General features: G+C 39.0%; 3 protein-coding genes across 5 annotated transcripts in view; 1 reads left to right on the top strand and 2 right to left on the bottom strand.

Moving 5' to 3' along the window:
• The window catches only part of brcc3 (BRCA1/BRCA2-containing complex, subunit 3), a 31,898-nt gene extending 29,830 nt beyond the window's left edge, over positions 1-2,068 (bottom strand). Inside the window, exon 1 of one of the 2 annotated variants that reach the window (XR_011887540.1) lies at positions 1,856-2,068. Coding sequence is in view for 1 of the 2 variants with exons in the window: in XM_072270580.1 (XP_072126681.1) it covers positions 1,856-1,960 (105 nt within the window). In the remaining variant the exon portion in view is untranslated. The remainder of the gene's footprint in view (positions 1-1,855) is intronic. The other variant, XM_072270580.1, reaches the window with a different exon arrangement.
• On the top strand, positions 1,898-5,868 carry cmc4 (C-x(9)-C motif containing 4 homolog (S. cerevisiae)). 2 transcript variants are annotated; one of them, XM_072270583.1, is made up of 3 exons: positions 1,898-2,341; positions 4,694-4,758; positions 5,517-5,868. In XM_072270583.1, the coding sequence occupies exons 2-3, from the start codon at positions 4,701-4,703 to the stop codon at positions 5,636-5,638; spliced, it is 180 nt and encodes a 59-aa protein (XP_072126684.1). In that variant the 5' UTR covers positions 1,898-2,341; positions 4,694-4,700; the 3' UTR covers positions 5,639-5,868. The 2 variants fall into 2 exon arrangements, with proteins under 2 accessions (XP_072126684.1, XP_072126683.1); XM_072270582.1 differs by lacking the exon at positions 1,898-2,341 and adding an exon at positions 3,775-3,795.
• A 9,116-nt stretch (positions 5,869-14,984) lies between these two features.
• On the bottom strand, positions 14,985-25,807 carry fundc2 (fun14 domain containing 2). Its single transcript, XM_072270581.1, has 5 exons — positions 25,718-25,807; positions 21,598-21,754; positions 20,659-20,734; positions 19,554-19,682; positions 14,985-17,605 (listed from the first exon to the last, which is right to left on the bottom strand). The coding sequence occupies exons 1-5, from the start codon at positions 25,731-25,733 to the stop codon at positions 17,528-17,530; spliced, it is 456 nt and encodes a 151-aa protein (XP_072126682.1). The 5' UTR covers positions 25,734-25,807; the 3' UTR covers positions 14,985-17,527.
• Positions 25,808-26,325: the final 518 nt, after the last annotated feature.

Here is a 26,325-nt window from a genome sequence, read left to right as displayed (position 1 = left end):
ATCTATGCACACCACATCAGTTGCATGACCACAACAAGTCTATCCATTATCTCATCAGAAAGTGCCAAGTTTGTTAAAAATATATATATTTGCCTTAAATATTCAGGCTGGTTTATCTTAATCAACCCATTTTTCTCCAAGTGATTCATTAACCCTGTTCCAGATTAATGCTTCTCAAAGCTTTCCCACACCAGGATCAAACGACATTTCTGTTGTTACGCTGCTTATCCTTGCCTTGTTTTTTGAACAGTGGATAATATTTATTGCTCTCTTAAACCAACCTCCAATCGAAAGAGCACTGGAAGAATATGTTGAATGCCCCTGCATGGGAAAAATTGATGTTTCCTAGATAATATAACACAAGCAATGATGGTGCAGGTGACAGGGTGAGATAATGAGACAAGTAAAAAGACAAAAACAAGTCCATATGAGGATTACAGAATTACTATCAAAAATTGTTGAAAATGTTGAACCTAAGCTGTAACTCATTGAAAAATTACATCAGGCATTATTGGAACAGTGGAGCAGCCCAAGATATGAAGGTCAGGCTAGCAAGACAGAGAATTAAAGAGACAGGTTATCAGAAGCTCAAAGTCACACATATGAATTGAGTTATGTTGTCATCTGTTCTGCAATTGGTTTCCACAATGTAAATATCCATGAGCATTGAATATAGTACAGGACTTTTAAAACACACAAATATATTTGTATTTCACAGAAAACAAAATGTTTATAGTCTCCGGACACTGTGAGAAGATCAAAAGGACAGTTGTCCCAAGAGGAGGAGGAAGGAGATGGTAGTTCACCAGAGATGCAAGAAATGGTAAGAAATGATCTGATGAAGGTAGAGGCTAGAAGGCAAGAAATAGAAGAATCCAGACATCATTTTTTTTTAGGAAAGAGGGAAGATCAGATAGATGTGTGAAAAATTGGCTGGCTACTCTTGTGAATCCTATAAATACAGTGGAAGAGGAAAGACATATCAGCAATGTCAGTATGGAAAATTGCTTTGTCAAAACTGATGTGATAGACTGTTATCCTAAAGAAAAAGAAAAGCATCCTTAAAGGTACCAAGATGAAACCAAGGCAGCTGCAATCACTAACCTGCCCCAAGAAATCGGGATGGAGAGTTGAAAGGGGTAAGAAATTAACCATATGAATCTGAGGGAAAAGCAGACATTTATAGAAAAGCTTGTCAGATTGATTTAGAATGAAGATCTAATTTTTCTTCTTCTATCATTCTGGTAGATGATGGAGCAAAATGTGAGTTTTGACGATTAGTGCAATCATTCTCTACTCAAATGCTGGAAATCTTTTGAAGTCTTTAGCTCATAGTCGCCTGCTTCTCCCAAGTCCCAAATTGCCATTTTCTAGACGATATCTACAAAATTTGTAATAGTTGAATAATTAACAACTGTTTGTACAATTTTACTGGGGGGGACGACTCTGAAATGCATTGGCAACTCTCTCCCTAGTTTTCGGTTTCTAGAGGCTTGTTTGCTTTCTCGTTACTTGAATGGGACTTTTACCTGACGCCAGCACAGGATGGGGCAAATAGCCACCCCTCTGCTCATCATGAACAGCCCACTGAAGAACCGTTGGTCCAGTGGAAACCAAACAGCGGTTGCTGCCTTGGCGTCGGTACAGTGGCCTTTGTAATGGACCCGGGCCTGGTTGGGAGGCCACAAACTCTGTCCCTAAGGCGACGGTTTTCATTGCTGTGCCGCGGGTCGAGAAGCTCGGATGCTGCGCGAGAGAACCCAGCCCCGTTACTAAGGGGAGGCACTGGTTGGTCGGAGGGGCGCGCGGTTGCTAGGACGACGGTCGCCCGGCCTGGTTGCTAAGGAATTTGTACCTCTCCAATACAGAGACCCATCACTTCCTCTTTTTCTGTGGACAGAGCGTGATTCAAACATACGAGGAAGGCATCAGAGTCCAGGTGAACCCCACACACCGCCATGTCTGCCCGATAACCGCTGCAAATCGAGTCTAAAATCGATTTATCGAAACCGGATGTTCTGTCTTCCCGACAGCAAGGGAAACAGATGGCGTCGGTTGGAAAACACAGGCTGCGACGTAGTTCCGGGGTATTTTCCAACTGAAGCTGTGACTCTGACACAAACAACAAGACATAATGTGGAGTTTTTCCGTTTTTACGGACGCGGGGAGGGGGGGTTGAGAAATTTTTTTTTGTATCCTAGTTATGTCGGATGTTTGAGAAGATTTTAATTATTCTCATCCGCTCCTTCTGGGACGAGCACGAACCTAGTTTTAGGTGACACCGTATCTCCGGCACTGTTGTTACGGAAACAGTCGCAGGCAGCTGCAATGACAATTTGAGGTAACTGCAATAGCTGATCTATCACACTTTAAAAAACAAAGGGCAAAAGTAGCTTATCAAAAGGCCGCATTCATGTGTGCATCTTGAGACCCCAAGATGTGATTTGCAATTTGACTTTCCGTCCAATGTCACATTAATAAGGATAGGGAGGGTAGATTGTAGGTCAAAACTGGGCTTTAGTATTTTTCTTGTCGCAATCTTTGTAACACAAGGTGCGAAGGGTGGCTCCATAGGATTTTGTGGATCGTTGAAATTTCTACTATTTATAAATAGCTTTTTATTTTTTTTTGTTTTTCCCCAAAATTGTCTACTGCGTAATTCTATGTTTACAATCTGGAACTTCAGTTCTTTTCTCCCCTACCATTGCCTAAGCTTTTAAATTTCGTACGGACAACTTAAAAATGCCTTCCATGGTTTGACAGCAAGTCACCATGCATGCGGTGTGGCATTCCCTGCACCGAGGAGACAGATAAAGTTTTCAAAAGCTGTACCACGACCTCCATTATGTTGTATTCTATGTTCCAGTTCATAAAGGCAAGGATCCCACATAGTTTGTTCATTATTTTATCCACTTTGTATATGAAGTGACCTATATTCCTATACACAAAGATCCTTCTGTTTCTGAATACTCTCTGGGACCCTGAAGTCAATTCAGGTCCAAAGTCTGACTTTAGCAAAATGCAAAACAGTAATTGAAAAGTTCAGATAAATGGACTTAGTGTTTTTTTTTCTGTGAGGATAACATGGAAATCAATAAAACCAAATGCTTGCTAATCGTTCTCACCATTGTAAATGTATAAATTTTACTCGGGCATTGCCAACTTTCAGCAGCAGTGGTGGCAATTATAATCAATGAAAGCTGCACAGCTTCTAAACATCTGTGGGGCAATAAATTGCCCTCAAAATATGTGAAACACTTGTATTTGACATGCATCCACCACAACTTGACGTTCCCCCCTCCCCCCACCACAACTTAGATAGAGAATGGTAGGATTTCGAGAATTGAGGATTGGCAATGTATTACTTCAGGCTGGAAGGGAACTTGCTTATTGTGGAGTTCTCACATACCTGCTCCCTTAGTAATTTGTGGTGTTAGGGGTCTCAAATGTAGCATTGCCGTAATAGTATACTTCTGATTAAGGAAGTGCTGGTTTAGTTTATGTAATGGTAGGGTGAGAGATGTGTCAAGCCATGATGTTAGCAATTTTGATGAATACAATTCACCTGCCCTTTAATGTCTCATTTTGGGTTGTTTATCTCACACTCCTCATTAAGAGGACTTGATAAAGGCTCTCGGCCTGAAACGTCAGCTGTTTATTCCCCTCTATAGATGCTGCCTGACTAGTTGAGTTCCTCCAGCATTTCTGTATGTTGCTAAAACAATTAATCTGTATCTTCAGGCTCCTGTACCTCCTCCCTGATGGAAGTAACACACGTAGGGCACGTTCTGGATGGTGAGGATCTTTAATGATGGATGCTGCCATGTTGAGGCACCACCTGTTGGAGATGTCCTCGATGGCAGGGAGGGTTGTGCCCATCATGGAACTGGCTGAGTCTACAAGTCTCTGCAACTTCTTGTAATCCTGTATGTTTGATGGCTTCACACCATGCTGTGATGCAACCAATTAGAAAGCTCTCCATCATAAATTCGTAGAAATTTGCAAGAGTTTTTGGTGACAAACCAAATTTCCTCAATCTCCTTTTAGAGTAGAGCCACTGGCATGCCTTCTTTGCAAATGCATCATTGTATTCTTGCTACTTTCAGTGCTTCATCCACGTGCTGTACAACATGGCTAAGTACATATGGGCGGTGATAAGACTGGCTAAGACAGATTTAATGTTTGTTTTGGTTTCCATGCCCACAATTAGCTTGATGACATGAGACTTCATACTGTTTGGAATTGATGTTGATGACTACTTCCACATACTATATTACTGTCTCTTTGCCTCTGCCCATTCTTTAGGCCCAACAATTGTAATGGAGATATATGGACACCAGCTGCAAAATATAATTCTGTATGATTGTATCACATGATTGCTAACTTATAGCTCCCAATTGAATCGGTTGCCCCTAAATATTGTGACAGCAACTTTCCATGGTCGACCAAGCTGTAGTTGACTTTGCAGTGTCTGAATCTGGTGCCCATGTTGATGCCAGGTGGTCTATCCAGTTTTACCTTCACTGTTTCAGAATCTTATTCTTTGATATCCTCACATGTGCATAAGGTGTTTAATGTACTTGGATGGCAGATATTCCAAGAGAATCAGTTTTTCAGAAGGGTCAAAGGAAGTGAGATAATTGTATTAAAAATAGAAAATATTATGAACGGCTATTCTTTTTTTTTCTCTTAGGCACATAATGTCTACCAAAGATCCCTGCCAAAAGCAAGCCTGTGAAATACAGAAGTGTCTCCAAGGTGAAGTTCAATGTTCCCTCTTCTTTTAAAATGCTTTACTCACATCAGCCTGTCATTCATTTTATTCTCTCATATCTATCATATATGACTTTATTATGTAGCTGTTTAATCGCATTAAGATCAATGCTAATGCATTATGCTTTTATTAAACAGCCACAAGTGGGTATTGCAAAAATTTAATCTCTAATACAACTTGTAAATAACAGAAAATAATTTCAGTAATGCAATGTCCCTTGGACAGATGTGGCTTACCTTCCAATATTGGTTGAAAACTTTTGTAGCATTATTCATGACCTTACAGAAATGTTTGCCAGAACAACTTATTAGAGAAGTGGAGAGTTCAACGCACCCTTATTCTGAATAGGGTTTTAGATTACATTTAAAAAATAAAAACTGGATCTTCTAGGCCTAACTATATCCTCACCAATTTCAACAATGACTCTTTCAGATTCAGTCCTTTTCCAGACACAGTTCAGTGTATTAAAAAAGAACAAACTGTCACACAGTGTTTATAAGAAAGCTGATTACTTGAGACAGTCAGAGCCATCATGACAAAAAGGCAATCTTAGGTCTGTAGTTTCAGCATCATCCATTCACTTTTGCGGGGATTACACTAGTAATCAATAGTAACTTAATAAAACATGATTTACCAATAACTTTCTTTTCCTCAGTTGGCATCCGTGGGGATTTCCTGCAAGGAAAAGAAACTGGATGAACATGTAGGATAACAGAAATTTTATTTGATGCTTCTTTTACAGCTCATCATTACCAAGAAAGCAAATGCCAACATGTGATCCGAGATATGCACGACTGCTGTAAGATACATGCAAAGACATCAGTTTGCTGTTCAGGTTTTTTAAAAGAACAAAAGAAAAGCTGAAATCTAATCATTGCCTGCAAATGCTACGCTCCAATCTCATCTTTTCAGATTGTCAGTACAGCAGGAAAAAAGTCACAATAACTTGATCACCCAGGAATGGCAAGAGAGTGCAGAGATATCCTGAAATTTACTCCAAGACAAATACTAATTAACTTCTTGCCATCTTGTATGTTCATTTAATTATGTATTAAAATTTTACATCAGCCATCTGGCCACCAACTATGAATTAATTCTTGGTAAGCTGTCATTATTGGTAATGCTTGAGCAGCACATTGGAGCAGCAACTAATGCTCTGACTTCCTTCCACAACCAGGGTTTCTTTAACTGGATATCCTAAATTGGTATATGTTAAACAGCCAGTGAGGGGAAGGGATAGATCCAACTGAAGAGGGATGACAGATAAATAGTGATGGAGGTTGGGAAGTCATTGGAGGCAAAAAGGGGGTCCAGATGGTAGAATCTGCTAGGAAAGTTAGGAGAGCATGGAACCAAATAAGGGAAGTAGACCGGGCAGGGAGGGAATCCAGTGGTAGGGGAGTAAGAGGAACTGGATAGAGAGAAAAATGGCAGGAGCAAGTTATTTCAATTGAAGAATTAGAGTCATAGAATACTACAGCACTGAAACAGGCTCTTCAGCTGACCTAGTCTGTGCTGAACTATTAATCTGCCTACTCCCATTGACCTGCACCCAGACCATAGTGCTCCATACCCCGCTCAAACCTGTACCTATCCAAATTTCTCTTAAATGTTGAAATTGAACCCATATCCACCACTTTTGCTGGCAGCTCATTCCACATTCTCACCACATTCTGAGTGAAGAGGATCACCCTCATATTCCCCTTAAACATTTCAAACTTTCACACTTAAACAATGACTTCCAGTTCTAGTCTCACCCAACCTCAGTGGCAAAAGCCTGCTTGCATTTAACAAATTTATACCCCTCATGATTTTGTATACCTCTGTCAAATCTCCCCTCATTCTCCTGTGCTCCAGGGAATAAAGTCAAAACTTATTTAACTTTTCCCTGTAACTCAGTTCAAGTCCTGGCAAAATCCTTGCAAATTTTCTCTGCACTATTTCAGTCTTATTGACATATTTCTCGTAGGTAAGTGTCCAAAACTGCACACAGTGCTCCAAATTAGGCCTCTCCAACATCTTGTACAACTTCAACATAATATCCCGACTCGTACTCAACATTTTATGAAGGCCAGTGTGCCAACAGCGTTCTTTATGACCCTATCTACCTGTGATGCCACTTTCAAGGAATTATGGATCTATAGTCCCAGATCCCTTTGCTCTACCATACTCCTCCGCCCTACTCTTCATCATGTAAGTACTACCCTGGTCTGTCCTCCCAAGGTGCAACACCTCACACTTGTCTGCACTAAATTACATCTGGTATTTTTCAGCCCATTTACCAGTTAGTCCAGATCCTGCTGATAATCTCCCTTGCTGTCATCTACATCCCCAATGATGATGTCATCCACAAATTTGCTGATGTAGTTAACCACATTATTGTACAGATCATTGATATAGATGACAACAACAGACCCAGCACCGATTACTGCAGCACACTGTTAGTCTGAAAGCTCCAGTCAGAGAGGCAACCATTACTACCACTCTCTAGCTTCTCCCACGAAGCCAATGTCTAATCCAATTTACTGCCTCATCCTGGAAGCGAAACGACTTAATTTCCATGCAAACTCCCATACGGGACCTTATCAAAGGCCTTGCTAAAGTGCATGTAGACAACATCCGCTGCTTCTTCCCCTCTGCCATCTGATTTCTGAATGGACATTGAACCCATGAACCTATTGAACTTCACTACTTTTTAATTTCTAATTTTTTGCACTACTTATTTAATATAATTATTGAAGGTCAGAGCCATCTCTATTTCCTGAGGAGACTGAGGTCCTTTAACATCTGCCGGACAATGCTGAGGATGTTCTACGAGTCTGTGGTGGCCAGTGCTATCATGTTTGCTGTTGTGTGCTGGGGCAGCAGGTTGAGGGTAGCAGACACCAACAGGATCAACAAACTCATTCGTAAGGCCAGTGATGTTGTGGGGATAGAACTGGACTCTCTGACGGTGGTGTCTGAAAAGGGGATGCCGTCTAAGTCGCATGCCATCTTGGACAATGTCTCCCATCCACTACATAATGTACTGGGTGGGCACAGGAGTACATTCAGCCAGAGACTCATTCCACCGAGATGCAACACAGAGCGTCATAGGAAGTCATTCCTGCCTGTGGCCATCAAACTTTACAACTCCTCCCTTGGAGGGTCAGACACCCTGAGCCAATAGGCTGGTCCTGGACTTATTTCCTGGCATAATTTACTTATTACTATTTAACTATTTCTGGTTTTATTACTATTTATTATTTATGGTGCAACTGTAACAAAAACCAATTTCCCCCGGGATCAATAAAGTATGACTATGACTATAAATATACTTACTGTAATTCACAGTTTCTTTTCTCGCTATTATGTATTGCACTATACTGTAAATGCAAAGTTAACAAACTTCACGATATATCCCAGTGATATTAAACCTGATTCTGATTCTGATTATTGTCCTTCATCAACTTTCCTGGTAACCTCCTCGAAAAACTCTATAAGATTGGTTAGACGCAAACTTCCAATGCACTAAGCCACGTTGACTATTCATAATCAGTCCCTGTCTATCCAAATACTTATATATCCAGTCCCTTAGAATACCTTCCAATAACTTACCTGCTACTGGCATTTAATTTCCTGGCTTATTCTTAGAGCCTTTATTAAAAAAGGGAACAACATTACCTGTCCTCCAATCCTTCAGCATCTCACCTGTAGTTAAAGACATTTAAATAGAGCCCCTGGAATTTCTGCACTAGCTTCCCATAGGGTCTGAGGTAACACCTCTGGGAGTTTATCAACACTAATTTTCCTCAAGACAGTAAACACCTCAAGACAACAAATACTTGATCTCCTATTAGTGAATGAGACGGGACAGTTGGCAGAAGTTTGTGTGGGGGAACACTTTGCATCTAGTGATCATAATGCCATTAGGTTAAGGGTAATTATGGAAAAGGATAGGTCTGGTCTTCTGGTTGAGACTACGTTGGAGCAAGGCTAATTTTGATGGTATCAGGAAAGATCTGGCAAGTGTGAATTGAGACAGGCTGTTTTCTGGCAAGGGTGTACTTGATAAGAATGAGGCCTCAAAAGTGAAATTTTGAGAGCACAAGGTTTGTATGTGGCTGTCAGAATAAAAGGCAGATTTAGGGAACCTTGGTTTTTGAGAGATATTGAAGCTCTAGTTAAGAAAAAGAAAGGAGTTACATAGCAGATAGGCAGGTGGGAACAAATGTACTTGAGGTGTATAAGAAATGCAAGAGAACACTTAAGAAAGAAGTCAGGAAAGCTAAAAGTAGGCATGAGGTTGCTTTACCAGACCAGGTGAAGATGAATCCTAAGGGCTTAAGGGTCAAAGGATTTCGAGGGACAAAATCTGTTCTCTGGATTATCAGAATGATACTCTATGCATGGATCCAAACAAAATGGGGGAGATCTTAAATGGATTTTTTGCATTGATATTTACTCAGAAGACAAACTTAGAATTTATAGAAGTGAAGCAAAGCATCAGGGAGGTCATGGATGCCATAGATTACAGAGGGGGAGGTGCTTGCTGTCTTGAGGCAAATCAGGGTGGCCAGATAAGGTGCTCTTTGACTCCATGGGAGGCAAGAGCAAAAATTGCAGGGGCCCTAGCTGGGATATTTAAGTCATCCTTAGCAACAGGTGAGGTACTGGACAAATGTTGTTCCACTGTTTAAGAAAGGCTCTAAGAATAAAGTAGGAAGTTATAAGCCTGACACCAGTAGTGGGAAAGTTATTTGAAGATATTCTAAAAGACTAGATATATGAGTATTTGGATAGTCAGGGATTGATTAGGGATAGTCAGCATGGCTTTGTGTGTGGTCGGTCATGTTTAACCAATCGTGTAAAGTTTTTGAGGAAGTTACCAGGAAAGTTGATGAAGGCAAGGCAGTGGATATTATCTACATCAGCTTCAGCAAGGCATTTGATTAGGTCGGGCATGGGAGGTTGGCCAAGAAGGTTCAGTTGATTGGCATTCAAGATGAAGTAGTAAATTGGACAAACTAGAGGTCATGGGTTAAGGGTGAAAGGTGAAACATTTAAGGAGAACATGAGGAGAAACTACTCACCAGAGCGTGGAACGAGCTGCCAGTGCAAGTGGTGAATGCAATTTTGATTTCAATGTTTAAAGGAAGTTTGGATAGGTACATGGATGGGAGTGGTATGGAGTGCTATAGTCGAGGTGCAGATCAATGGGACTAGCAGTGTAAGTCATTTGGCACAGACTAGGTGGGCTGAAGGGCCTGTTTCTGTGCTGTGGTTTTCTATAACCCTATTACTTCCTCCTCTGTATATCATTCATGACTTTGCGACTGCTTTGCCTCACTTCTATAGACTGTCCATCTCTCAAATAAATACAGATGCACAATAATATATATAATTATCTTCCCCCATCTCTTTCGGCTCGACACACAGATTACCACTCTGATCTTCCAATTTTGTCCCTCACCATCCTTTTTCTTTTAATGTATCTGTAGAAACCCTTGGGATTCTCCTTCACCATGTTTGCTAGAGCTTTCTCTTAGTCCTCCTGATTTCTCCTTCTTAAGTGTTTATTTGCATTTCTTATACTCCTCGAGCACCTCATTTGCTCCTTCCTGCCTATTACCTGCTATGCACCTCCTTGTTTTTCTTAACCAGGGCCTTAATATATCTTGAAAACCAAAGTTCTCTAAACCTGCTTTGGTTGTCTGACAGGAACATACAGATTCTGTACTCAAAATTTCAAATTTGAAGGCCTCCCACTTACCAAACACACCTTTGCCAAAAAACAACCTGTCCCAATCCACACTTGCCAAGTCCCTTCTGATATCATCAAAATTGGCCTTTCTCCTATTTAAAATCTCAACCCACCAACCAGACCTATCCTTCTCCATAATTATCTTGAAACAAATGTCATTATGATCACTAGATGCAAAGTATTCCCCAATACAAACTTCCGTCACATTCCCTCTCTCATTCCCTAATAGATCTAGTAATTCAACCTCTCTAGTTGGAACCTTTATGTACTGATTAAGGAAACTTTCCTGAACACATTTGACAAACTCTATTCCATCCAGCCCTTTTACAGCATGGGAGTCTCAGTTAATATGTGTTAAGATAAAATCACTTATTATTGCAACCTTCTGTTTCTTGAAACAGCCTGCAATCTCTACAAATTTGCTCACTAAATCCCCTGGCCTGTTAGGTGGTCTGTAATATAATCCCATTAACACGGTCATCCCTTTATTCCTCAGTTCCACCCATATAGCCTCAGTAAATGAGTTCTCCAGTCTGTCCTGTCTAAGCACTACCATGACATTTTCCGTTAAGTAATGCCACCCCTCCCCCTTTAATCACTTATGCTCTATCACATCTAAAACAACAGAACCATATGACACTGAGCTGCCAGTCCTGCCCCTCCCGTAACCAAGTCACACTAATGGCTACAATGTCATAATTCCATGTGCTGGATCCATGCCCTAAGCTCAGCTGCCTTTCTTGCAAAACAATGTGTATATTTCAATACAAAGAGTATTGTAAGAAAGGCAGATGATTTTAGTCCCACTCTGCTCAACCTTTCGATTCCTGACTTTGTATGTAGACTTAACATCTTTTCCCACAACCACCCCACTATCTGTTCTGGGACACTGGTTCCCATTCTCTCCATCCCCCCCCCACCCCCCCACCCCCACCGCTGTGCAGCACTAGCAAACTTTCACACCAGGATATTGGTGGTCCTCCAGTTCAGGTGCAAACCATCCCTTATGTATAGGTCCCACCTTCCTTGGAAGAGCGCTAAATGATTCAAACATCTGAAGCCCTCCCTCATGCACCAATTCCTTAGTCATGTATAATCTGTATAATCTTCCTATTTCCAACCTCACCAGCATGTGGCATGGGTAGCAATCATGAGATCACAACCCTGGAGGTCCTGTCCTTTAACTTAGCACCTAAGTCCCTAAACTCACTTTGCAGGACCTCATTACCATTCTCACCAATGTCACTGGTGTCGACTTGGACCACAGCCTCTGGCTGCTTACCCTCCCACTCAAGATGTCACTGACCCCGACATCTGGGAGCAACATACCATACAGGAATCTCATTCTTGTCCACAGTATCTCCCGTCTGTTCCCTAACCAATGATTCCCCTATCACTCCAGCTCACCTCTTCTCACACTTCCCTTCTGACTACAGAGACAGACACAGTGCAGGAGATCTAACGACTGTGGCTTTCCTCTGCTAGATCATCCCTCGCAACAGTATCCAAAAGTGGTATATCTGTTGTTGAGGGGAATCGCCACAGGGATCCTCATTGCTCATGCTGTCAAGTTATAGACTGTCTAAGCAGAACTCCAGCGGTCTAACAAATTAATGTCTGTTGTCCATTTTTATAAAGGGATTATGGAACTTTGAATGACTTTATTTATATTACCCTAATTTAGTGATGTCAGAAATCATTTTAAATGTTACTAGTTTTATTAAAGGAAGCAAAGACACATGCAGCACAATGACTTCCAAAGATATCTGTCGCTGTTAGCATGTTAATTGGTCATTGTAAATTGTCCTGTGATTAGGCCAGGGTTAAATAGGTGGATTGCTGGGTGGTGCAGCTCTCTGGCTGGAATCTACACTAAATCTAAATAAATAAATATTGCTGTAGAACAAGGATGTTGCAGGTCTCCAGGACCTGAGTTGTAAGGAAAGGCTGAATGCGTTACGACTTTTTTCCCTGGAGCAATAAGGGAAGATTTGCTAGTGGTACACAAAATTACGAGGGGTACAGATAGGGTAGCTGCACACAAGCTTTTTTCCACTGAAGTTGGGTGAAGCTAGAGCTGGAAGTCACAGATTATGGTTGAAAGGATAGACGTTTAGGGGGAACCTGAGGGTGGTGTGAATGTGGAATGAGCTGCCAGTGAAAGTGGTGGATGCAAGTTTATTTGCAACATTTAAGATAAGTTTGGTTAAGTACATGGATGGGAGGGATATGGTCCAGGTGCAGGTCAATGGGCCTATGTAGATTAACAGTTCAACACAAACTCGATGGGCTGAATGACCTGTTACTCTACTGTACTGCTTTATGACACTTTGTTTCTGCCAGAAACACAACATAAACTGAAAATATAAATGTTATATGAACATCTTTATGTATGTAGCATTAAATTAGGCCTTGTGGTGATGAGAGATTGGATTAACAAGTATTGTAGTTACTGGAAGTTAATTAATTACATTGAAATTTACACACATCTGCCAGACTTAAAGAGAGATGTTTCACCTGACTACACGGGCAATCAGACTCCAGGGTATACAGGAAAACATTTAGAACAAAAAAAAATCTCTTCACAATATTGTCTGCCACAGAATGCGATGGAGACCAAGTTGCTTAATTTACTTCAAAAGGAAATATGTAGATTGGTGAACACAAAATACATCAGTGGAAATGGGCAGATAGCAGGAACATGGATAGTATTGAGGTGTCCTATTCCTCCTATTTTCCAGTTTATTTGCAAGTAAAAAATAAAGATAGTAATAAATATGGAAGCTCTGTGTCTGCAATATTCTGGCTTAAGGAAATAAAACTCTATTCCATCTTGTAAAAATGACAAGTTCAGTGTGTACTTATTCCAACTTTTTCATTTTTTTACATTGCTCTTAAGATGCAAGACACTTTTTAGCCCATCTTCCCTTCCTTCCTATTTGAATAGTTTAAATAAATATTTTATTACCATATTCACAAGTTCACTACTTTATTCTTTATGAAATCATTCCAGAATTTCCTTGAACAAGAAGTTTCTAATTGGGGTTAGAAACTATTACATCATCTGTTACTTTTCAAGCTATATTTATACAGTAAAGACAAAATCATGTTTCTTTAGATGAAGCCCTCAAAAGCTCTAGTTCAGGAAAGCAAGAGCAATATGTGCATGGGAATACTAAATTATATTGTGTCCCTGGATTTAAATTCCAGATTTCTCCATCCAAGAGTATTTTAGACACATTTTTATTCCTCTGGTTTATACATACTTGTTTTTTTTTAAAACAGGACTTCCTCATTTGTTAAGGCAGCCAGGAATCAGCAATGAATTACAAAATTCCTAACAGTACTTAAATTCAGGGAAGTGGCGGGAGGGGGTCAGCAGCGGGAGAAAGAAATTGGAAATTGGGTGTTACATAGAGAAATCATTAAAGTTCTCGTTTAATCAAAATTAAATGGACATCAATAAGATATATTCTTATGCACCATCTTTACCTGAATGTACTTTCTAAAGAACATTTTAAAGTTTGGTGATTGTCAAAACTTTTATCTAATCTGCATAACTAGTACCTCTGCACAAGTGGTCTTTTCAAAATCCTCCAAAAACATTAACTATTGATATTTATACCTTGGCTATCGATCTAGTTTTCTTTGAAGGAGAATTCAGTCAACTTCAACTGGAAGAATTAGTGGAAGGATGATACCTTCCTGATTGTAGGGTGGTAGTTGCTTTGAGAAAAGCAGCAAAGGAAACAGTAGGTAAAACTGCCAGCCTTCCTGAGAAGAAAAATTTGGATCCAGACATTGTGTTCAAAACTTTGAAAGAGACCCAATGGATAGGTCCGGCAAAGGTTAATCGCATCCTCTGACTTCATTCTAAAATCCTCCTCTCATCCTAACCCCACAGGGAGGCAAATATGCATTTTTAAAAAGGACAGTAAATGGATGTTACCATTGCTAAAACTATCCCTCTGAATTCTTGGAATGACTCTTGTGGTGTTCTGGTGGTTATAACTCTGTGTCATTCACCAACTAGGCCTTCATTCTATAACATTCTTTATTCCATATATTGCTTTCTATTTTCTTTTTCTACTTACTAAATTTGTAATATTTTCTATGTGCCTCTTGATCAAAAGCCTTCAGCTTGACCTTTCACTGTTTGTCTCTCCACAGATGTTGCTTGACCTGCAGAGCATTTTATTCATAATAATTGCACAGTGGGGTAATTGCTAATTATTTCCAAATGGGCCTGCACCCAATCAGCTACCAAACCTTAATTGTGAGTAGCAGGTGATTGAGTGTTGAAACATATTGATGAAATAATTGAATCAGACAGCACAGAAACAGGCTCTTCACCCATTATGTCCATGCTAGTCATCCGCAATAGCTTGTCAATATGAATGGATATAGGCTTTATTAGGATCTTTCTGTAGGTAGGGAATAATACAGAAGGAAATGCAAAACACAACATTTCATAAAACTCATTTATGGTGTACTTTCTCAACACCGTTAACAATGTGCATTCTTTCAAGAAATAATACTGTTACCGAAAGTACAATGATAAATTAAAGAGAACAAGAGGCACCAAGTGGCAAAACATACAATCAAACAAACTCCTACTGTATACCAAGTAATTGGATAAGCAGAAAAATCAGATTGCGTATCGTCTTGGCACTCCATGCAGTCGACTGAGAGACCACCGAAAAATGTCCTTAGCTGCATTTTTACTTCAAATCAGAGAAATCTATCAGCCAAATCATTATTATTTTTCCCTAGTCAGGAAAAATGCTTGTGTATTGATTGACTTTTGTCTAGAAATATCAGCAAATCCAGCTTTATGATACACAATGAAAAAACTAGACTGCAGCAGTAACAGTCCAAATTGAAAATTAAATACGTGAACATTTTCTAATGTGGAAGGTAACTGTGACTGTGCTGTACAATTTTGTACAGTGAATCTTTAATTTCTGAAAGAACCAGAAAGAAAGGATAAAATAGCAGTTGGTGCAAACATTTTAACGAAATTGACTCCATATTACAAATTGTCTAGGTGACAAAAATTATTGCTGGTAAAAGCAGAATAACATTTTCATATACATTATTGAAATTACAATCCGCATTGTGTGTTTGGGATAGAGGAATGTTCAACTATAGATGTTCCATCGGTTCAAATGTTCACTTAAGATTGAAAACAATTCCTAAAAAGGCCATACACTCTTGATGCAAACACTATGACTTGTCTTTGACACAGCTTGCATTTCATATCACTTCCTTTTAAATTTAAGTTCTTAAAAGGTATTTTAGGACAAGAAATCTACTGGGCCCATCAGGCTGGAAGTGACCATGTAAGTTTTGAAATTAGTAAATGAGAAATTAAACATGGAAAAGACAAATTACAATAAATCAAATGGCTTTGGGTCACAGAATTATGTTTAGAATCAATTCTGAGTAGAATAGACAAACTTTCTTGCTCTTAATTGGATAGTCATACATCTTATAAATGCATATAAAAAAATGGTTCATCCAATTACCAGGTATATAAATATATTAAAGGTGTACAGATTCCAATAACTGCCCTATAAATGTATAGTCATGTCCTACCTTCTGTTTGTAAGTGGAAAATATGTTTATGTGGGCTGCCCAGTCTAAGCAGCTCATTTTTATATCTGCAAGTCCTTTTTGACAAAGTTTCATTACAATACTTGTATTCAGGAAGTTCCAATGTTTCAAATATCTTCATAACCCAAAGACACTTTTGTAGAGTCAAAACTGATTCAGCCAAATTTGCGCAGTGCAATATTCTACAATGTTTCAGCAAGATAAATACATACTTCAAAAAAACACACACCACAGGATCTTCAATGCCCATCTGAGAACAAGCAGAGCCTCACTTTAACCTCTCATCTGAAAGGCAGTAACTTCACCAATGCAACAATTACTCAAGGGTCATACTGAAATCCCAACAGTGAGATATGAACCCATAATCTGACTCAATTGTACGTGTGGAAAAGACAAGCACCACTTAAAACAGTAAAAGATCATACCTAGAACGACAGTATAAAGCAGTAATATGATATGCATAGATTAGCATATCATAATTTTTTACTATGATATCCGATACTTGAAATTTTAATGTTGATTGTTATTTTCTAAATGCTGAGCATAACATGTTCTAATTCCTAGCTACACTGCAACAATGATTGGTAAGCAGCAAGGTCTGCAAAAACATACAGTGAGCCAGGTTTTACTCATGGGCAACATGATCTGAAATCACCATGGTAAAAGCAATTATCAAGTCAGAAAAGATACCTGGAAGTGATGTTAAGCACAAGGGTACTTAAATGAAAAGGCAAAACAAGATAGACACAAGTAATAAACTCAGCTTCTAAGACTGTATTGACTTTAAAAGGCTCCCAGGCACCTGTTTTAATAATTTTGACATCATATTGAATTTGTAAATACATTATCAGGTTGCCAACTACATTAAACTCCAATCTTTTTCAAGTGTCAGCATGGGGAGTGCATAATTTTCACCAACACCAATATTCAGCAAGTAATTACTGTTAGTGCTAGGAACCATGTAAGAACACAGGGAATTATTCCATTCCAAAATTATACATGGTGATTAAGATTCAAAATATAAAAATAAAACATAACAAGATTTTCATTTTATTCCGAAGGAGCGCTGGAATATGTGAATGCAAATCATGTTAAAGTTTATGTCAATTCTTCCATGAGTGCAACCATGCTAATATATTTTACCACCATTTTGATTATAGTCCCAAACAAAGGCAAAAACAAATGTTGAAGATTTATTTCATTAAGAATGGCGAGGCCAAGAATCCAGCAATGAAAATCTCCTTCAGTGCAATACAATAAAGCCGCTTGCTCAGTACTGATCTGTGGGCCACTCACCCTACAAAATACATACAATCTATCAATGCTTTGGAGGGTAGGGACGGAAGTATTATGGAGTATAGTTCTTCACTCAAAATAACATCTTCAACTAATCCTCATGATGCAAGTCCAATTAGAAAGCCACCTACAAAACCACCTGTGAGGACAATGTTCTTTTTCACAAACACAGTCACCTACGTGGTGGAAGAAGAAGAGAGAAAATACTGGTTAGCATTTTTTTAACATTTCAAAGCATCTGAGAACTCAAAAACATTATTAGTGAAATAAAAAACTAAAAACAGCTCATAATCAAAGTCTTTGTATGTTTTATGCAATAAAAGAAATTGCAAAAGTTCTGTATACAACCTTTCAATTCTTGGATATGGAAGGGGTGCCAGAAGATTGCAAAATGCTACACCCCTCTGAAAATGAAGTAACAAATCTGGCACTAGCAAACATTGGCTAGTGACCTAATGAAGTGAGGAAAGAGCTTAATAGAAACAGAAAAGGACAAGTATACTTGATATAGGTTGATTTTAAACAAGCTAATGTAGAATTATGAAATAAAAATAATGCCTGATAAAATGGTTTGAATTTCTTGATAAGAAAATGATAAATAAGGATAGCATTGCTGATGTTATGTTAATGCACCTCCAAAACAGCATTTGATAAAATAACAGAATAAACATGTTAACAATATTGAAGTTTATTGGGTTAAGAACTCGGAGGTGGAGAGAAAATACAAAGCAGCAGTTTACATTTCCCTCTGGGTATTTTGAAAATAGCTAAAGTAGTGTCTCCTACAAACCAGTTCAAAAGTCACAACTCTTTTTAATGGATATTAATGATCTGGATGGTTACAAAAGGAACAATTCTGCAAGTGAAACGGAACTCAGATGCAAGCGAGAGAAAAGGAGAATTGGCGGCAGGAAATAATGTGAGGAATGAGGAAGATGAGATTCCCCAGAAAAAAAAAGATGAAGGACAGTGCTACGATTTTACAAAAATGCTAAAGACAGATGTGCACCCTGACAGATTAGTCACATGGACAAAGTACTAACAAAACTGGTACTGCTCATGCAATAAGTACACTAGTATGAAACTGAATTCACATGAAATATAGAGGAAAGGGGAAAATAGCGGAAAATCTATAATGTTTTCAACTACTGCACTGGAAAGGAATATTTGAACTAAAAATTCAATGTAGTCAACATGATGCAGCAAGTGTAAAACAAAAACTACTATAAAGATATAAGCACTGATCACTTACAAGTAGGGGCCTCATTTTTTTTTTCATTCCAGATGTTTACTTTTAAACTATATTCACAATATTCCAGCAATCTTTTCAGATCTGCCCATGGGATAAATATACTGACACACCGTCTGATGTTTCCATATCGCACACACATATTTATAGCTTTCCCCTCCGCAGACTCTGAGTGAATCCTATTACTGCATCATATTTTCCACAATATTTCTCTGCAGAAAACATGTGACCATATAACAGTAATAGTGTTCTGTTATGGAACAACTTCAAGTCTGCAAGAGAACATGTCAGAATTCTTAGTATGGAGGCAAGGAGAAAGAGCAGATATTTAAGATTTTTTAATAAATTCAAGGATTGATGGAAAGCAACTCAACTGACAAGGTAAGATTGTCTTTTTTAAATAATGGGTTTGAAAGATAGTGAGGTAGTTTGCTGAAAATGTCATAACTGAAAGAAGTAACATTATTCTTAAACAAAACATACTTTATTGTACAGGAATCTAAACATGGCCATTCTAGAGACATAGGAGATTGCAATTGCTGGAACTTTGAGTGAAAAAAACCTTGCTAAAGAAACTCAGCAAGTCTGTGCAGACAAAGGGATAGTCAGTGTTTTAAGTCGAGATCTTCCTTCAGGAATGAGAGTGCCGAGGGGAGATGGGACGGAGTGGGAGACAGTGGTTGCCCAGTGATAGGCAGGAGTAAGTAATTTCTCTTATTAGTTTAAACATGTCAATAGACCAAAATTAAAAGTATTCAGCTCCTCTTAAATAGAATTGACTGAGGAAAACCGCACTAGGTTGTTTTCATCACATTGGCCTTTATTTGGTTAATGCAGTTAGACAGCAATACATATCTATGTTATCATCTCCTTACCTCATCAAATGCACCGTGTACTTCCGATGCAACCTTATTTTTGCCAATTTTCAACTGCTTCTTTGCTTTGTTCACATCTCTCTCCACCCGTTTCCAGTCAACAGTGATGTAGCCCGTGTGATTGGCAATCTGGAAGAAACACTAGATTACTACACCATCTTTCCCAGTGCAGCTTGATTTGGTACCAAGTTATGCAAAATCTGTCTTGTGATGCAAGAAACGCTTATTTCTTGGTTTTGTTTTTTCCTCCTTAACGTGCAAGTTGGTTATCACAGTTTGCACAAGAGAAAGTGGCAGTAGTAAAAGAAGCATTTTACTCGTGTTCTGGTGATTGAATTAACCACTGGTTGAGCAACATTCATTTTGCTCTGTCATTTGAGGGAGGAAAACATGAGTGTGGGTTTACACATAAAAATCATAGCATCAACAAAACAATGGCGAGAGAGAGAGAGACAGAGATCTAACTACCCAGCCTTCTACTGCAATGATCTGCCTGCCATCCAGCTCTCTACAGAGTAAAATGGACATCATCCACCCCTCCAGTTTCTAGTTACTCTTCAAATCGTTTCTGCAGTTATAGTTCGTGGTTTCTGGACGGAAAATAATTAAAATCATTTCAAAGAAACTTTATGAATGGAATGTAAATCAAAAATGAGGTATGCACAGAGAAGACAGCTACAGAAATGTGAATGCAGTGTAATGACTCACTCTGGTAAGAGTAACAAGCAGCAGTAGCAGGCCACTCAGCAGTGAAATACAAGATAATGGGTGCAAGACGTTTTTACATAGTTTGCAGAAAAAGGTCATCCAGAAGTGAATCCACAAGTGCTTTCAGTGGAACTCTAGCTAAAATCCAACTTTATCTATTCTTCTTCAAGACTGAATTCCCTACCAACTAAATGCACTTATATTTGTTTTATGTGTGATATGACGGCCCATTAATTTTACAAAAAAGCAAACAATCTTGGGTTTACGAACAAGTTTCTTCCTTTTCTAGGCCTCCTCATTACACTCTCCTGAGCTCCCCCAATTGTATCATTGTCCTGTACATGAACTTAATCAATTTATATTTCAGTCATTTTTGACAGAATCAAGTCACTCTCACCTGTAGCAGGAAGAAGCCTCCACCAACTGCAGTTGCAGCTAATTTACCAACTTTCTGAAAGAGAAAGCCTGCACACCTGAAAAAAATTATATAAAAATTACATCTTTTAACATTTTCAGAAAAACAAACTGTATAAATACTGATAGATTTGTTGTTAGATTCACTTGAGAATCAAGGCAAGACATCCAGTACTAGCATTTACAAGTTACAGGAGAGGAGTATGTGACAAGAAACTAAAACACAGGTCCTTGAGCTTAAGTTGTACAAAATGCTGAAAATGAGTTTGTACATTTCTTAGGCCTACCAGAATCCCAAAGTGAGTGAATTACGCTGGTTAACATATCAAACAATCCAAATTTATGTAAACATTCAGAGCCCTAATCAGCTTTCATATAGGTCATTGGGCTGTCAGTACTGAATTTGAAGTTATTTCACACTGTTAGCATTTGATTACAGAATATTTAATAACTGTTCTACTTTCCAGTACTACATCAGCTAGGAACCTACAATGAGCTCCGAATACTTCCTCGAATGAAATCTGGTGGGAGCACATCAAGGGAATAAATGTTATTTGGTGTAACTAGAAAGCAAGTTAAAAAGGGCCAGCAACTTCCAGCTAATAGAGTTTACCAATCAGTTTATTTTCTTTTCACTCAGGTAGCTTAGCAACTGAGACATCTAATCTTCATTTCCATAGGATCACAGTAGATGTGATATTTGGTTTTTATAAAATTAACTTATTTTGTTACTAGATCACACTCATTCTATTCATTGGAATACTACAAAAAGCAGCACAAAAAATCATAACAGAGTGACCACGTAGCAACATTTGCAGTATTACAAACTCTTCCAGGTCTCCCTCCTTAATTCAGGATAAATATAAAGTAAGCAGAGTTAAATTTTCTGCTCAAGACCATTATGAAAAAGTGTTTAGTTTACCATCCACTGGCTCCTCCAATCATCAGCTGCGTTGCTACTGTATATTTCTCAGCAATGGGTCCAGAGTTTCTGCCGAAGAATCGGTTCCACCATCTTTGTCGTTTAGCATATTCAGCCAAATCCAACACCTCAAACTGGTCACTTTCATTTCCCTGCTCTAGAGAAAATGAATGAAGTCCAAGTTTTCGTTTTGTTAGAACATATATGCAGATATCCTGCTCAGTGGTACTTGCTTTCAAACTGTACAGAAAACCACCACCATGATGAAGTGCCAAATGAACTGCCAATCTTTGACATGAGTAAGCTTAATGGATGAATTATCTTACTGGTGCAATTAATGAAACTGCACTTTGTACCAGCCACCCTGAATAATGCAAACACGTGCATTGTGACACTGTTTGTTACACTGCTAGCCAAGAGCTATTCTAGTGTAATAAACTTTAATACATGCCAATAGACAACAAACCAAAATGTGTGAATTACAAAATACTCCTAACAGCATCTGGCCCATTAAAGGAAAGCTCAAAGTTAAAAGTAAATTTATTATCAAAGTACCCATATGTCACCATATACAACCCTCAGTTTTGTTTTCTTTCGGATAGGCACAGTAGATCCAAGAAACATAATAGAATCGATGAAAGACCACCCTAGCAGGACAGACAGACCACCAGTGGGCAAGCAACAAACTGTACAAATACAATTAAATAAATAAGCGATAAATATCAGGAACATAAGATGAAGAGTCCTTAAAAATGAGTGCGTAGGTTGTGGGAACAGTTCAGTAATGGGACTAGTGAAGTTATTCCGTCTGGTTCAAGAGCCTGATGGCTGAGGGGCAATAACTGTTCCTGACCCTGGTGGTGTGGGTGTGGGTCCTGAGGCTCTGGTACCCCCTGAAGGCAGCAGCGAGAAGCGAGCATGGCCTGGGTGGTGGGGTCCGTGATAATGGACGTGCTCGATGTGCTCAACCAAACAACATAATACAAAAGTAATTTCCTCTTCTTTCTCATTTTTCTTTCAATATTCATGATCTGTTATCCATCACAAAAACACTTACAAACAGGTCTAATGGCATAATGACTCAGAAATTTGAAAAACATTGGACCATTTGAGAGTGCAGCATCCTAATCTGTAAATTTTATAAATAAAAAGACCTGGCTATATATAGTAATATATTAGTTAGAAAACAAAATATATTTATTATATAACATGGAGAAATACTTGAAAAGCAGAAGAATTAAGTCCCAGTTTAGTCCACACAGTAACACCTTTCACAATATCACAGTGATGGTCACAAAAAATTCCTGTCCCAAATAGTCTGAACCTCAAAAAGAAAGCTGAAGTTGGGGTTCAAGATTTAATGATGCTGTTATTTAATCCCTAGCACCTCACATCAGCTGTCACATTTCAATAAGCTCAAGCCTCTAAAGGAATGCTTTCAGGATTTCAGTCCAACAAATGTCAAGTGATGGACGTGAGCAGCTGCTGTTGTTATTATGGTGTAGATCTCTCTCTCTCTTTGCTATCAATCTAGGTGTGTAGCACCGTACTATATGAGGAAATATTTATTGAGATGTTCTTAACTCAACAAGAATTCGTTTTGAAAAAAAAACATCAATGCCCCATTTGTTTCCTGTGTTTTGGCAGGATATAAATCAACCATATTTTCATAAAGCACCCAGCTTTGGAAAACAGATGTTAGTAAGCAAGACAAGAAAATAATCAAAGCCAACTATAGTCTTTGACACTTTCTGGTGTAAGTTCCACAGAGGTGTAGCTACTTAGAGAAGTCAATAGAAGGATCAACTCACTCTGCATTTGATGGAAAACCTAATGCTTTGACTTATGCACTGAGAAGCAAACAGCACATACTGCTGAGCCAAAAAAAAATCTTTTTAATGTGGACCTTCTGGAGTCAGTTGCTATGAGACAACTATTTAAAAGGATCTCAGGCATACAGTTATATGCAAAAGATGGTTGAGCAGCCATCACATGAAAAATCTTACAGGCATATTAACTTAAATAAGAACAGGACACAGAGTGTTACATTATTAATAAAATTACAGCCTATTTGATCTTTGGCATTATAGTTTTCTACCCCATTCCCCTTGTATTATAAATACAGCTTTAAATATTTTTAATAACTCAGAGTAGAAAATTCCAAGGATTGACAACCCCAATAGAAAAAAATTCCCGTGGAGAAAGATTTTAAGTGGCTTAACCCTTATCCAGAGATTATAGCTCCCAAGACCAACACCATTCAAAAAAGGCAACAAATACTGCAGTCTGTAGAGAAGTACTAGATTGGATAGTTAATTTTAATGATGTAATAATGGGGAGAAAAACTGTTGCAGAATTACTATTGTTTAAACTTCTGACTGAAGTACTCCATTTCCTCATAGATGTATCAGAGCCACATACTTACTAATTTTGTTTTCTGAACAGAATGTGCCAAGTTCATAGACGTACCTTAACATCACTCACTGCAACCATTGTGCTAATATGGGTTATCAATAGTTGATCTTCCATTATTGGTACAAATTCCATTGCATTATCAAACATGTACTATCTATGGCCCAATTCATCCCTGCCAACCAAGATGCCTTCCCTTTCCCTGCATTTGGCCTATATCTCTAAACCAGGGGTTCCCAACCTTTATTTATGCATGGGCCCCTGCCATTAACCAAGGGGTCTGTCGACCCCAAGTTGGGAACCTCTGTTCTAAACCTTACCATCCAGGAACTTGCTCAAATGTATTTTAAATATTGTAATTGTAGCTGCCTCTATCATTTCCTCTGGAAGCTCATTCCATACACCTTCTGTGTAAAAGAAACGTGCCCTTCAGATCTCTCCTCTCTCACCTTAAGCCTCCAATTTTAAACTCATCTATCCTGGGGAGAAACATAGAAAACCTAGAGTACAATACAGGCCCTTCGGCCCACAAAGCTGTGCCAAACATGTCTTTACCTTAGAAATTACCTAGGCTTACCCATAGTGCTCCATTTTTCTAAGCTCCATGTACCTAACCAGGAGTCTCTCAAAAGACCCTATCGTTTCCACCTCCACCACCGCTGCCGGCAACTCATTCCACGCACTCACCACTCTCTGCGTAAAAAACTTACCTCTGACATCTCCTTTGTACCTACTTCCAAGCACCTTAAAACTATGCCCTCTCATGTTAGCCATTTCAGTCCTGGGAAAAAGCCTCTGACTATCCACACCATCAATGCCTCTCATCATCTTATACACCTCTGTCAGGTTACCTCTCATCCTCCAAGGAGAAAAGGCTGAGTTCACTCAACCTATTCTCATAAGGCATGCTCCCCAATCCAAGCAACATCCTTGTAAATCTCCTTTGCACCCTTTCTATGGTTTCTACATCCTTCCTATAGTGAGGTGACCAGAACTGAGCACAGTACTCCAAGTGGGGTCTGACCAGGGTCCTATATAGCTGCAACATTACCTCTCAGATCCTAAATTCAATTCCATGATTGATGAAGGCCAATGCACCGTATGCCTTCTTAATCACAGAGTCAACCTGCATAGCAGCTTTGACTGTCCTATGGACTCGGACCCCAAGGTCCCTCTGATCCTCCACATTGCCAAGAGTCTTACCATTGTAAGATTGGGATAATCCACTGTCATGACTTTACAAACCTCTAAGATCACCACAAGTTTCCTATGCTCCAAAAAAAAAAAGTCACAGCTTATGAAACAAAGTTTCTTTCGTGCCAAACCTAAACACCAATACATGCCAATTATTGTACAGGATGCTCAAACAATGAGTTGCCAACCGCTGAATGTCATTTTCTGGAAATCAGATATTATTAGCACTGTTACTGCAACTACGCTGATAAACAATTGAATTACATAACTACAGAATCAGGCAACTCAGCCCCTGTCGACATTATAGTTTCGTACATTTCTGATCCGATGGGTTAAGGCCAAAAGTGCGGCCCATCCCAACAGTTGTCAGCGTACGGCCCGCTGCGTAAAGTGCCTTCGTGCTCTTCATTTCCTGACCGCTGGTCTTTGCCCGCCCCCTTCCGATTTCATACACATGCCTCTATCTACATTACAAATCCTTGCCCCAAACCCAGCCGCCAACCCATTTCTTTACCTTTCGCCTCCGCCATTCTGCTTTGCCCTCTCACCTGGAAACAACCCGCCTACGCCTGCGGAAATGATCTCATCCAAATCCTAACCCACCCGTTCTCCGTCAATCATTAGATTCAACCCAGTTACTGACAGTGGTGAGAGGTTGTTCTGTCCAATTTATATCTATTTACATTCTGAATTGAAGTTAGGCAATCCCGTATATTATAATTATTGGTAGCTTTTTATACATTTCAAATGTACTTTGCGAACATACGAATTAATTTCTGATGTATCAATAATAATTTGCCACTTTGTACATTAATGCAAATTCATATGCAAAGTTTTGTGATATATATTTATATATAGTGACACATTTGGAGTGATGGTAACATTTTAAACACATGAGATTCTGCAGTTGCTGGAAATCCAAAGCAACTCACACAAAATGCTGGAGGAACTTGATAGGTCAGGCAGCATCTCTGGAAATAAATATATTGGACATTTCGGACTAAGACCCTTCACCAGGACGGGGGGGGGGGGGGAAATGAGGGAAGATACCAGAATAAACATGTGGTAGGAGGGGAAGGAAGACAAGCTAGAAGGTGATAGGTGAAGCCAGGTGGGTGGGAA

The sequence above is a fragment of the Mobula birostris genome, chromosome 10 (assembly GCF_030028105.1).
Source record: "Mobula birostris isolate sMobBir1 chromosome 10, sMobBir1.hap1, whole genome shotgun sequence".
In the NCBI taxonomy this organism is placed as follows: Eukaryota; Metazoa; Chordata; class Chondrichthyes; order Myliobatiformes; family Myliobatidae; genus Mobula; species Mobula birostris.
Note: the sequence above shows the minus strand (reverse complement) of the source record. Positions and strands in the feature narration are given on the sequence as shown.

Excerpts from the sequence above, each read along its gene's own strand:
- fundc2 (XM_072270581.1), bottom strand. Across the intron at positions 20,735-21,597 it reads ATTGGAGGAGCCAGTGGATG|GTGTGCAGGCTTTCTCTTTC; the intron begins GTAAACTAAACA and ends AATTTTTTTCAG. Across the intron at positions 19,683-20,658 it reads GAGGCTTCTTCCTGCTACAG|ATTGCCAATCACACGGGCTA; the intron begins GTGAGAGTGACT and ends TGTTTCTTCCAG.
- cmc4 (XM_072270583.1), top strand. The coding sequence starts at position 4,701 with ATGTCTACCAAAGATCCCTGCCAAAAGCAAGCCTGTGAAATACAGAAG. Across the intron at positions 4,759-5,516 it reads AATACAGAAGTGTCTCCAAG|CTCATCATTACCAAGAAAGC; the intron begins GTGAAGTTCAAT and ends CTTCTTTTACAG.